Source organism: Miniopterus schreibersii (assembly GCF_964146895.1).
Source record: "Miniopterus schreibersii genome assembly, chromosome: 9".
In the NCBI taxonomy this organism is placed as follows: Eukaryota; Metazoa; Chordata; class Mammalia; order Chiroptera; family Miniopteridae; genus Miniopterus; species Miniopterus schreibersii.
In genome coordinates, this window is record NC_138118.1 from 72828677 (window position 1) to 72841981 (window position 13305).

The window sequence follows — 13305 nt, forward strand, 5'->3', positions numbered from 1 at the left end:
TGAAGAATGGTCTTGAATAGGTCCTTCCCTCATAGCCCTCAGAGGAACCACGTGTCAACACCTTGTTATCAGACTTCAACCCTCCAGAACTGAGAGATAAAAGGTTCCTGTTGTTTAAGCCACCCACTTTGTGGTCTTTTGTTATAGCAGTCCTAGCAAACTAATACAGAGACGTTATCTTTTAGAGATACATACTGAAGTACTTACTAAGTGAAGTAATATGTCTAGGATTTGCCTCAGAATAATCTGGAAAAGGGTGAAAGGGGTAGAGTTATAAACAAGACTGTCTGATCATTGATTGATAATGGTTGAAACTGAATGTCCTTATATTAGCCTCTCTATTTGTGTTTATGTTTTCTATTGTCATAACAGAAGGTTTAAATAAAGGGCACGGAGACCTTGATGACCATCTCAGAAGAACTATGGAAGCACAGGACAAAAGTCTAGGCATCATAGTGCAAGGGCATGGTAAACACAGGGAGGTGACAGCTTGGGAGCAGAAATACTTGCCTCCTACACCACTCATATACAGCTCTGGTATCCCCTGCACACCTTTCATTTCTAATGAGGCAAAGTCCAACCCATCCCTGAGCAACGATGCATAAAGAACTCTACTGACCACAGTTCTCTAAAAGGGAGAGTTTACCAACAACTTCCCCAAATAACCTATCCAAGTCCATTGATCACTCATAACCACATATTTCCTCCAGACCTGGGGGGGTATGTATTGGGTTCACTGTGAAACTTCCAGAGGTATGCTGAAAGCAAATTAATGATGATAATTACAAGAACTAGGAACTGCCTTTGGGGGTTGTTTTCTGTGTGAACCTGAGTAAGAGCAGAAACTCTACCACTTTTCAGCTGCATGACCCTGCACAAGTTACTTCACATTTCTGTACCTCAGCTGCCTCATCTGTAAAGTGGGGACATGGGACTCTTGTGGAGATAAAATGGGTTAATCCAGCACCCAGTACATAAGTGCTTACTAAATGTCAGCTATTTATGAGCCAGTGCTCAGAGTCAGGCCATGCATCAATCGTCTCCTTAAATTGCTTGTTACGTTCCTGCAAAATTATTTGGTCAAGATCAACTACCTCTAACAACCGTTCATTCAAATTCACTGATGTCTCAGTGATTTTCAGAGTCCCGCAAAACCTCCCCAGAGGATTCCTGGAGGCCAAACAGGGAACCACCAGGCAGGGTTCTACGCTACCTTTGAAGAGCTCTGCCTTTATCTATATGCACACACCAGGCTTCAGCCATACCATCTCCTTTGAAGAAAAGAGAAAAATTTGAAAAGCATCCACCCAGAACACCCTGTTTATAAGCTACTATTTTATTTCCAACTCCAAGATGTCCTACTGCAGAAGGCAACCTTTAAATGGGTTATTTCTAAAATTCAACATCAACGCCTCTGGTGACTTCTTGATCAGTTCGTGGTTAATGCCAACCCCACTGTTCCTGCAGATGTCCTTCTCTATGTGATGGAGTTAAAGCCCCTCATATTGTTAGCTTTACATTGTCAATAATTATTAAATGCTTTGGTCTCACCTAATTTCTGCTTGGCAGTAATTCACATATTCACCATGAGCCAGACAGCATCTGACCAGAGCACCCAACAAGAATCAGCATGTGGACAAGGAACATGAGTGACAGTTCCTCCCCTTCAAGACGTCAACATCCGCCCGGCCAGGCGTGGCTCAGCGGTTGAGCATCGACCTAGGATCCCGGCGATCGGGGTTCGATTCCTGGTCAGGGCACATGCCCGGGTTGCGGGCTCAATCCCCAGTCGGGGGCGTGCAGGGGGCGGCCGATCGGTGACTCTCTCATCATTGATGTTTCTATCTCTCTCTCTCCCTCTCCTTTCCTCTCTGAAATCAATAAAGATATATTTAAAAAAAAAAAAAAGGTCAACATCCACCAGGGACTACACCTAACAGATTCCACGGCCCTTGCCTAAATCTCTTCACTTGAAAGTCATTCCGCCTCCCCCTAATCTCAAGACAGTCTTCTAATGCTCAGCACACACTCGCCCCAAGTGTTACACTATGAGGGCTCTCCTTGAACGGCTGTATATTAGCTATGCTATCACCCCGTCCCCCCCAGACCAGATCACATGGCATCCCTACTTTCTTCCTTCCTTCTTTCTTTCTAAATAAAAGCTCCTTTGGTCTCTTCTGCCAGCACCTATCTCAACGATACTGCTATTTTTACTTCCTAGTACACCCAGGAGGTCTCCTGTAATTGATCTCTTACTATATTCAGAGCGCATACGGAAAAAAAATAACAGACTTCATCGAGATGTTAGCAGCTTTAAGCAGGAGTTAATGAGCTTTTGGAAGTTTCTGACCTCCACGCTCACCCTCATTAAGCATTCTTCTCGATATAACGTGGATCATGTCATTTCTCCATTGTAAGTACCTGCCTCGTCTCACAAGAAAATATCCATTCTGAGGGTTCCACCTTAGCTAGAATGCGCCTTTCATTGTGTTCTGAAACGGGGGCATCTTCCTAAAAGCTTTAGTCTTCCTTCCCAAGGCTGAGCGTGATGAGCCTGAATGTGACGGACAGGGAGGTTCTGGGGCTTTTCCCTACCACATCTCACCGTTAATGTGCCGATCCCCACCACCAAGCTACAAAGGAATCAACTTCTTTTAATCATGAAGGGAGGAGGCCAAGGGCTTTCTGACATTCCCTATACCCTAGGTCAGCTTTCTCCAAACCGGTTACTAGGAGCTGGGCTCAAAACTAAGAAGCCGAGCTCCAAATAAAGTGTTCTATTAGGGCGGTCCCTTGGCCCTACAAAGGAAGAGCCTTTTAAGATTTCCTACAACATCCAGTTACTTCCAAAAATTGCTTCAAGCTCACAGAGAAGCACCAAAAAGACCTTTAAAAGAAATCATTAAGGTAACTCTGCTCTGAGAAAAAAAACAAACCACACACAGTATTTTATGCTGCGACTTCCAATTTGTAGCTTTGGTTTTTCATTTTTAGTGTGCTGGTTAGTCGCTTTCCACCAGAGACCAACTCATGAATGTCAGAAGCCTGGGTGCAATCTGAGAATGCTGCAGTTATGAAGAACCGACCCCCGCCTTGACTCCCGTGTTTAGCCCAGAAGACAGCTTCTGCTTCCTTTAGTCAATCACACACCAGACCACACACGTGGCAGAAGCGGGTCTCACACTGCGGGAACCTCCCGAGAGTTTCTTCCCAACACGCTCATCTTCTCAGCTCAGCTACGTCCAGGAAAAATTGGATATTCAGTCCTTGAGGTAAAGCCAACATACATTCTCAATTTTCTACCAAGATTGTGATTTTAAAGTATATATTCCTCAGAAGTATTTGTCAGACCACAGTCAAATCTTTGCCTCAGAAAATATAGTGGCTCCGGGGATGAGCATGTCAGGGCCCTGTCAGCCTGGGGAGCCTCACGGTGCAGATGACCAACTCCATAGCTCAGGCTGTTCTACACGCAGTAAACTCTCCAGAAACATCATTCAACTCTGATCACCTGACCCCAAAATGAGACCCTAACTTGCCCTTTACTCTGACACTTCATGTACATAATTAATGGATCTTACGTTTCTTTTAGAGAGGGTACCGCTTAAAACACTTTGTGAGTACTTACTGGGAATTTTGATTATTTTGATGAGAGAGCAGTAGTAAGACAACAGGATTAGAAAAAAACAACAGCTGCCTCCTGCACGCCCCCGACTGAGGATCGAGGCCGCAACCCGGGCATGTGCCCTGACCGGGAATCGAACCCCAATCTCCTGGATCTTAGGTCGATGCCCAACCACTGAGTCACCCAGGCCTGGTGGAAATTTATTTTTTAAACGCAAAAAAAAATATATTTTTTTCCTTAAATTTAGAAAATGGGGCCCATCTGAGACATCGAGTAAGGCTTTAAAAAAGTATTCTCAAAGGTGTTTAAGGTCAGGGCCCTGCTGGGGCTCTGTTGGCCCCACCTGCATGCTGTCCTCCCGAGAAGGTGTTCCCTCGTTCCTCATCACACAAGTTCACCTCCCCTAGCCTCCCGGGATCCAGAAGTGCCGGCCGTCAGGGCTGTTCTAGTTCCTGTCACACCAAAAACCTATACTTCAGGCCCGGCTGGCGCGGCTCAGGGGTTGAACATCAACCTATGATCCAGGAGGTCGAGGTTCGCCAGGGTTTCGGCTCCATCCCCAGCAGGGGGCGTGCAGGAGGCAGCTGATCAATTACTCTCATCACTGATGTTTCTCTCTCCCTCTCCCCTCCTCTCTCTGAAATCAATTAAAACATATATTTTTAAAAATCTACCCTTCAAGTTCCTCAGGCAAGGGGGTGGCAGGTGGAGAAAAAAGTTTTTTCAATCTCTCTTTTATATTCCACATATTTGGGGAAAAACAAACCTACCTAATTCTCTGACAGCAGACCCTTCAGAAAGTTAGTTTCCCCATATCTGTATCTGCCCAAAACGCTTCAGTGAAACATTTAGGCAACCCAGTGTCTACAGATAACAGTTATACAAGGTGACTCGTCTCAGAAAGGAAGTAACAGACGGCGTTCACTCGAGTCTTTAAGGAAAGGAAAGCTCCCTCTTCCTTACCCTACTCCTAACAAGCCCTCAGAAAATTCTGTTGTTGATCAATATTTCAAACAATCATTTAAAAAAAATTTTTTTAAGGCGAAAGTCAAGAGTTTCAAAGTCTAGTTCTAAACTTCTTACAATTCAGTATGTGTTATGGCTTAATTATGTGAATCCTCTGTGCCCACATTTGCCCTTCACCTTACCTTAAAGTACTATGGGGGGGGGGGGATGAAATAAAAAAGTTAGATATGGCAGCCCTGGCCAGGCAGCTCAGTTGGTTAAGAGTGTCGTCCCGACAGCCAAGGTTGCGGGTTCGATCCCTGGTCAGGGCACACTCAAGAATTAACCGATGAATGCATAAGTAAGTGGAACAACAAATTGATGTTTCTCTCTCCCCTTTCCTCTCTAAAAATCAATCAATAATTTTCTTTTTTAAAGTTAGATACGGCACCCGGTTGGGCGTGGCTCAGCAGTCGAGCATCGACCTAGGATCCAGGCGATTGGGGTTCGATTCCCAGTTTGCGGGCTCGATCCCCTGTCGGGGGCGTGCAGGAGGCAGCCAATCAATGACTCTCTCATCATTGATGTTTCTATCTCTCTCCCTCTCTCTTCTTTCCTCTCTCCGAAATCAATAAAGATATATTTAAAAGTAAATAAATAAATAAAGTTAGATACGGCAAAAAAAAGATTTAGTCTCATGAATAAGGTTAGATTTTACCCACGATAAGAATGCAATAAACTAAAAGCTTGAAAAGCCACCAAAAATACAATAAACTAAATGCTTAAGAAGCCACCACAATCTAAATCTGAAGAGATACTATGAAAGAATTAAAAGGAAATTGCCACCTGCTGGTATCCCACATACCACTACTCTAATAATTCACTTGGTTAAAACTGGCTGCCACCATTTGACTCTTTCATTGAAAGCTACCATGCACAAGCAGAAAAATCATATTTAACAAAATGTTAAACAAAGAGATCAAACCACAATTTTTGATTTGGGGACCCATCCTCCAAACTACTCCATTCCCTAAACAAATGTCAATCTAAAAGAGGAAAATGCATTGAACTTTACACTGTTTCCATCTATAAAATATACTTTTTATGCATTATATAGCTTGAAAAATATTCAAGCATATACCAAAGAACCAACTCTTCCTACAAAGATTAAACTCAATAAATAATATTGTTCTGAGTATGAATGCTGTACAAAATATTCTGAGCATAAATGATTTGTTACCCAACTGAGACCTTGGAAAGTCAGACTTCTGACCAATTTCCCTCAACTCACCACTAAAGAAATCTTTTAACCATACTTTGCATTTTGATGAAGGTTCTGGTTTAGTGACTCATCAAACTGTCATTTTAGAAGACAAATGTGAAACTCAAGAAGCTAGTTATTCTTGATTTTTATATTAAAAATACATAAGAGCTGCGCAGTTTTCCCTGCAACACCTCTCTAAGGTAGGTTTTAAGAACTTTCGGGTTTCATCATCTGGAAGAGTCCACAGATATTTTATCTCTTCAACCACTGGTGTCTCAAATTCTCACCATGACATCATTTATTACCCTTTGAAAATTGCTGACAGAGGCTAATCAACTGTGCTAAATATTTAGTTTGTGTTTATGCCCAGTCTCCACAGTGCCACCATCTGAGCAAAAGAAAGCAGAGTGACATTTTTAAATTAAGCATAAACAGCAAGTATTTGTCTTTTTAAAATATTTGCCAAGAAGGGCACGTCATATTTAAATACAATTGGCAAACTCATCAGAAAGACCTCAAATGAGAATATTCTGTTGGGATGAGACTGAATGAGGAAGATTACCCAAGAAGCTACTTAAACTTTTTAATAAGTATCTCAGAGAGCAATTTTTAAAATATACAGTGTGTCCTTACAAAGAAAAGTCCACAGCAAGGCACAAACTGTAAAAGAGAAAAATCTGTCCTAGCACCAGAGTTGGAGGAAGGAGAAAAACCTTTGGAAAAACTATCAATAGGCTTAGATACTGAAATCTTAATTTTAAATATAGAAATTCTTACCTCCCACTGTAAGTGAGGCGGGATATTTCGTATCTGAAGTTTCCGAATCCTGCAGAAGAATTAAAATGTATTTTAAAAGAAAAAAAAAAACATATAAAAGCAAAAGACATTAATAGCCAACATGGATGTTTATAAATGACTTGAATTAATTTTATATCAGCTGCGAACCAATATACAATAAGAAAACGCAGCCCAAGAAGGAAAAAGAGACGAAGTTAGTCACTGAGACCATTTGGAGAACCAGCATCATTAGATTGTAATGGATTTTTACAATAAAAGTCTCTAAAACCGGCAGAGGTAATGTTAGAAACACATTTCATCTGATGACTATATTCTAAGTTCAAACCCTTTAACCTCACATTAAGCATTGCAGGACCCAACGCATTAAAGCAGAATGTTCTTAATCAGAGATCGCAGCCAAGGGGTCCATGGATAGAATTCTGGGAACTTGCAGGGGGGGGGGAGTGTGAGTATGAGTGTGAATGTGAATGTGTGTATGTATCTGTGTGTGTGCACACGCACTGGTCGTATATTTATTTTCACTATGCCCTGAAATTTAGTTCCTCTTTTCAATCATAAATGATGGCATTAAACCACCGTATAATTACACTACTTGTAATTTTGACATCAACATAAATCCGTTCTTTTCATATCACATTAAGTTGTTGCAGATCCTTAAATATCACCTACATTCATTACTGTGAAATTTAGATGTGTTGCCGAAAACTTGTTACTTATGTCAAGAAGCACATGTTATTATGAGTTTTACCATTTTGCTAACTATTTCAAAGTAATTGATTTCTGCATAACCCTATGTTTTTTGTTTTATGCATTTAAAAACATCCTAAGAGGTCCATACATTTCAGGCCACCAAAGGAGTCCACGGTACAGAAAACATTAAAAAAACAAAACACCTTAGTTCAAATGCCACATATGTAAACATGCATACATAGTATACCATATATTGTATATAATAATATCTACTATATACACACACACATTCTCTTTTTCTATCCCTTCTTCAACACAGAGAGAGGAAGGAGAGGAGGGGAGAGGAGGGGAGGGACAGGACAATAATTATATGAGATTTTAGCATAGATGCCACACACCAATCCCCCAGTAGAAGGCAAAGGAATTTATAATCAACTAGTTATTTAAAAAAAAAAAAAGACGACTAGCAACTAGGCTTGACATCTCAAGTGACATAAATTACTTAACTTCTAGGATCAGAACCAGTCTTCCTTTCCAGGTCAGATAATCCACTTATTTTGAAGCACCACAGCAGAACACCAGCTTAGACAAGATTCACAGCCCAGTACTTGGTCCCTTCTATTTCCCCCAAAGCATGAGATGAAATAAATGCCACAGAGACCACCTGTCCCTTAGGAAGCTCTGAAGAATATGTGTAATAACCAAACTCAGGTACATCCCGTTTGTAATCATAAAATCTAGAACAAGAAACATTCTTACATTATTTTTAAGACAAAAAAACAAAGCGTAATCACCAGGAGCAATATACCAAAGAGGTCATGAGAATATCAATTTAAGAAAAAGATTTTTAAACACCACCCAGTCTCAATTTACATATGAAATGCTAGTGTGGGATTTGTTTCAAAATAACTAATAATTGTCAAAGTTGCAGGATGTGTACTATATCTCTGCCCTTGTATAAAGTTTCATTTTCTACAAAAGCCTTAAAAATACACCCTAACACAAGGATTTCTAATCCACAGATTTCAAAACTGCTATATATCGCCTTAGTTAGCAGAAATGTTACTCACATTGTATAAATATTTACCCTGGGTAACCAAGGAAGTAAGAATTACTACAGATATGCAAGTACTAATCTGTTTAATCAAACATGTGACCCAGTAAGAATCAGCAGCACAATGTTGAGAAACTAAGCGTTTATTACCTCTGGATTCATTCTTCTGGGTCTATGTTACCAAGAAATCTTCCCAGAAGTACACATGAAAATGTACATACAGAGTTCTGGTCAACTAGCAGGTAATTATTCATATTATAAAAACAAATATCCACTTCACAGGACTCCCAATAAATTATTTAAGTAGAATGCCATCTCCTGTACATCAGAAGTAATCCATTAGCCATGTTTCCCAATGCATTCTTCAAAATGTACATCCAACACCCATTTACTAATTGGATGTTATTCCAGAATAATTATTTCCCTTAAATGGCTGGCTGGTTCCCATTATCTGATTCTCTCAAGTTTCATTTCAGACAAACATTAAATTTTTTTTCATACAGCTAGTGTTATTACAGCAAAAATTTTCTTCCTACAAATGTTGTATTATAATTTGTACACCTGAAATTTGTGTAATGTTATTAACCAATATTACACCAATCAATTTAATTTGAAAGAAATTTTTTAAACATTTAGAAATATACTCAATACCACTAAAAACAGAAGCAATACAAATGAACAACAATGTTGAAATGAGGAAAAGAAAAGAACTGTCCTTTTACCCAGTAAGTAACCTTAAACTCTGCAGTTCACCTCTGGCTCCTAACCCCAAGCTCCACTCACCGGCATAAGAGTCAAAAGGCTCCAAATTAAAAGGCATGAATTCCAATCATCCAGCACAGAAACACAAACTCCTGACTTGGAAAGCACTAGAGAAAATCCACCTCACTCAGCTGTACTTACCAAGCTGGTGGTAAACAATTAAGACACTATCACCTGCTTCTCTGAGCACCCCTTTCCCATGTGAGCTTTCGGAATTGTTATATCTAAGTTTGATTCTAAATACTTAAGGGTCAGTAGATTACATATTGGTATTTTTTTCTACTCTATGATTACCAAATCACTGAAGTGCAATCAGCAAAATAAGTTGATGTTTCATCTCTTCCTAAAACACACCAAAGTAGCAGTGATAGGACACAATCCATAAGAGCAGGGGCTTACATCTACTGCTGTATTCAGAGCCTGGAACAGTGCTTGGCAACCAGGAAGCACTCAGTTAATAAATTAAATTTGGCTATAATATATAGAAGGGAAAGAAAAACAAGACTCACAGATCCACCATCCAGAAACAACTAACATTTCCAATGATTTTCTTAAAAATTACAAGATGAGTGCCCTGGCTGGTGTGTCTCTGCTGAGCCTCATCCTGGGCACTGAGAGGTAGCTAGTTCGAGTCCTGGTGGGGCACATGCCAGGCTGTAGGCTAGATCCCTGGTCGGGATGCGTGCGAGAGGCAATGACTGATGGATCAATGTTTCTCTCTCACATTGATATTTCTCTCTCTCTCTTCCTCTCTCTAAAGTCAATTAAAAAAAAACATTAAAAAAAATTATAAGGGGAGTTGAGAGCTGCCTTACTTAAGCTTGAGAGCAAAAATCAGAAAATACTGATTTAATTACTGTTATTTAAAAAAGCAACTCCAACACTATTTATAAGTTAATCATATAGAATTTAAGGGTGTCCCCCCCACCAGAGACATCCAAGTCCAGAGAGAAAAATGAGGTAAAGTTTAACATTCTCTGTGCTTGAAATCTTACCATGAAACTTCAATACTAGTTATTTATTAAAAGCAACTTAAATTACAGGGTAAGGAGCCAACAGAGAAGATCATAGAGACTCCAAAGGGCACCCTCAAGAGCTTTAGTAATCAATGGGACTGATTTAAGTTGATTTCAGAGCAATTTTCACAGTGACACTACACCGGATAAATGAATAAAATCAACCTCCATACGCCCATACCAGCTTCAATTACCAAGTATGATCACCTGGCCTTGTTTATACTCACTCCTGTACCAACAAGTCCCACAGTCGTGCTGAAGTACATTAGTAAAGAGCTATAAAAGGACCTTTTTTGTTTAAACTTAACCACACCACCACTGTTGTGCCTGAAAGTAACAAAAATTCCTTGATATCAGATATCCACTCTATTTCCAATTGCCTAATAACTATCTTCTTACACTTGGTTTGTCCCCATCAAGATCTTAATGAGATGCACACATGTAGAACTGATATCTTTTTAGGTCTATTTGAGACAAGAGTTTCCCTTCACTGTTTTCATGCCATTCATTTGGTGGTCCAGGTCATAAATCCTGTACATTCATTCATTCCCAATTTCATCCATTGCATTTCTCTCTGTCATTTTAGTAATTGTTTACTATGTTGAATTTGATGCACGATGCTGTGTAATTTTTTATATTATAAAACATAAAACATCTATGAACCCACTTACCAGAGTAAGACAACTGAAGTTTCCCATGGTAGTGCCTCCCAGAATGTAACCATGACCCCCAATTTATAAATAAAAGGCATGAGAATGACAAGTATTAGTATCTCTTTTGTTTTGTTTTTTAAAGATTTCTTTAAATTGATCTTTTAGAGAGGAAGGGAGAGTGAGAGAGAGAGAAACATCGATGTGAGAGCAGAACATCGATCGGCTGGCTGCCTCCTGCACACCCGCAACCCCAGGCATGTGCCCTGACTGGGAATCGAACCAGCAACCTTTTGGGAACCTCTTAAAACGACTTTAAGTAGACAAAATACTATTATCAAGTCCTTAAAGATGAACAAAACTTCACACTAAAAATCTAGTCAGTGTTCAAATTGCCAAGATTTAACAAATTTTTTTTTTAACAATTGTTTGTCCAATCAGTATCCAAGCAAGGTCCACACACATAGCATTTGGTTGATTATGACACTAGTGTCATAATCTAAACATTTCCCTTTTTTTCTTGCCACTTACTTGGGGGTAAAAACCCCCAAACCTGGATTTTGCTAATTAAAGCCCCATAGCGGTGTTTAATGTGTTCCTCTGTCCCCCGCAAAAGTGGTACTTAGATCTGAAGACTCCATTTGGGTTTTTTTGTTAAGAGAGTCAATAATACGTCACAGGGGCTGTTTCGCACTCCATGAGGAGATTCGGTTATCTCTGGTTGTGAAATAACCATTATTTCATTCAAAGTGGAGAACTGATGGTCTCATTCTTTCATGCCTTCTGTGTTTAAGCTGGAGTTCTTCCGTCAAGAACAACCTTCCCTTATCAAATATTTGGATACTCGGAAGCACAGTATGTCCAGTAAAGACAGGATTTCCTTCACTTCTGCAGAGACAGTTCCATGCCCCTGTGCCATCCCCTCACTCACCTCTGATCTCACACACACACACACACACACACACACACACACCCCCGAAGCTGTCCTCCTCCTTCCACCCCTAAGCATACACCTCTAAGCATACACCTTTGCCTTTTTACTTCGGGGCTTCTCCAAAGTGTCAGAATACACAAGCAGCCCAGAGGCATAGGAGGGATGAAGCCCTTAAGATAACCTGCAATTTATAGGCCGGGGGTGGGGGCCAGTAGATAAACGCTGCAGGCTACCAGCGGGGAGGCATTCCACACTTTTCTCTAAGGCCCCATTTCCTTACAGCCGATCAGTCAAGTACCCCAGCCAGCCAATCAGTCAAGTACCCCGCAATGGCTTTTCCTCATTCCCCAGTTCAGTCTCCCTGTCCCCTCACTCTTGCTCCTTGAAATCATCTCCAAAATAAATCAACTTCATGCAAGTCCTCATCTCAATCTCCTTTTTCAGGAGCTCAAAGACATCATTATTTCAAATTTTTCCGCTGGTGCCATGGCATTGTGCAAAGCTGGCCAAATGTTAATTTTTTTCAGTATCACTATAAATTCATGGATTCACAGAGACTTTGTATGTATCAATCCATTGCATTCATTCTTTCTGATGCTCAAATTGCCCTGTCTTTGGCCCATCAGTGGAAGCCTCTTCACATTGGCTCCTGCAACTTTTGACACAGCTCTAGTAACGTGAGAGCTCTTTTGCTTTGTTATGACATGATAAATCCACGTTCAACCTGTACACTTCCTGCCCCCATCTGCAATCAGCCGTATCTACATGGAGCACTGGTCCCTTTTAATCAAAAATAATACATAGAGACTCAAGCTGGCCACTAAGGTGCTCACTGTTACTGGGTTGGTCATTGCTCCTAGATCAGAGCTAGAAAATATACATTATGTTTGAAAGAGAAACAAACCATGTGTCCACAATGATCATTTCCAATTCAAATTTTAGATTCCTAGGCTTTTACCAAAAGTCTTTGACATTTGCATCTTTTCTTCCATTGCAAAGTTTGACAAGAGTATAAACAAGAATATAAATAAGAAATGCTTTATGTGCCCCCCCCCCAAAAAAAAATTTCCTGTTGCAGCCCTAAACACCAATGTGAAGGTATTAGGAGGCAGGGCCTTTGGGGAATCATTAGGCTTAGATGAGGTCATGAGGGTGGAGCCCCCATCATGGGATTACTGTCTTTTTAAGAAGAGAAACCAGAGCTCTCTTCACTGGTACCCACTGAGGAAAAGACCACTTGTGCCTACAGCCAAGAAAGCATCATCTGTCTACAAGCCAGAAAGAGGGCCCTCACCGAGCGCCAAACGAATGTGCCTGCATCTTGATCTTGGATTTCCCAGACTCCAGAACTGGGAGAAATAAACATCTACTGTTTAAGCCACCCAGTGCACAATATTTTGTTATAGCAGCCCAAACTGCCTAAGACAATGTCTATTATCTCATTTAACCCTTGCAGTCAGCATTTTAGAGACAGAAAAACAAAAGTGGAAGTTGAACTCATCCAAGTATACACTGCTAATGTGTGGCAGGGTCTGAATCTATAGCTGGGCATTCTGGCTCTAGAGTC

The 13305-nt window shown here is 40.5% G+C and overlaps 1 protein-coding gene across 4 annotated transcripts in view; it reads right to left on the reverse strand.

Annotated features, from left to right (window-relative positions):
* The window catches only part of IGF2BP3 (insulin like growth factor 2 mRNA binding protein 3), an 89757-nt gene that overhangs the window by 50032 nt on the left and 26420 nt on the right, over positions 1-13305 (reverse strand). For all 4 annotated transcript variants that reach the window (XM_081147800.1, XM_081147797.1, XM_081147798.1 and 1 more), the window contains exon 3: positions 6612-6660. In XM_081147800.1, the coding sequence (XP_081003926.1) occupies positions 6612-6660 (49 nt within the window). The remainder of the gene's footprint in view (positions 1-6611; positions 6661-13305) is intronic.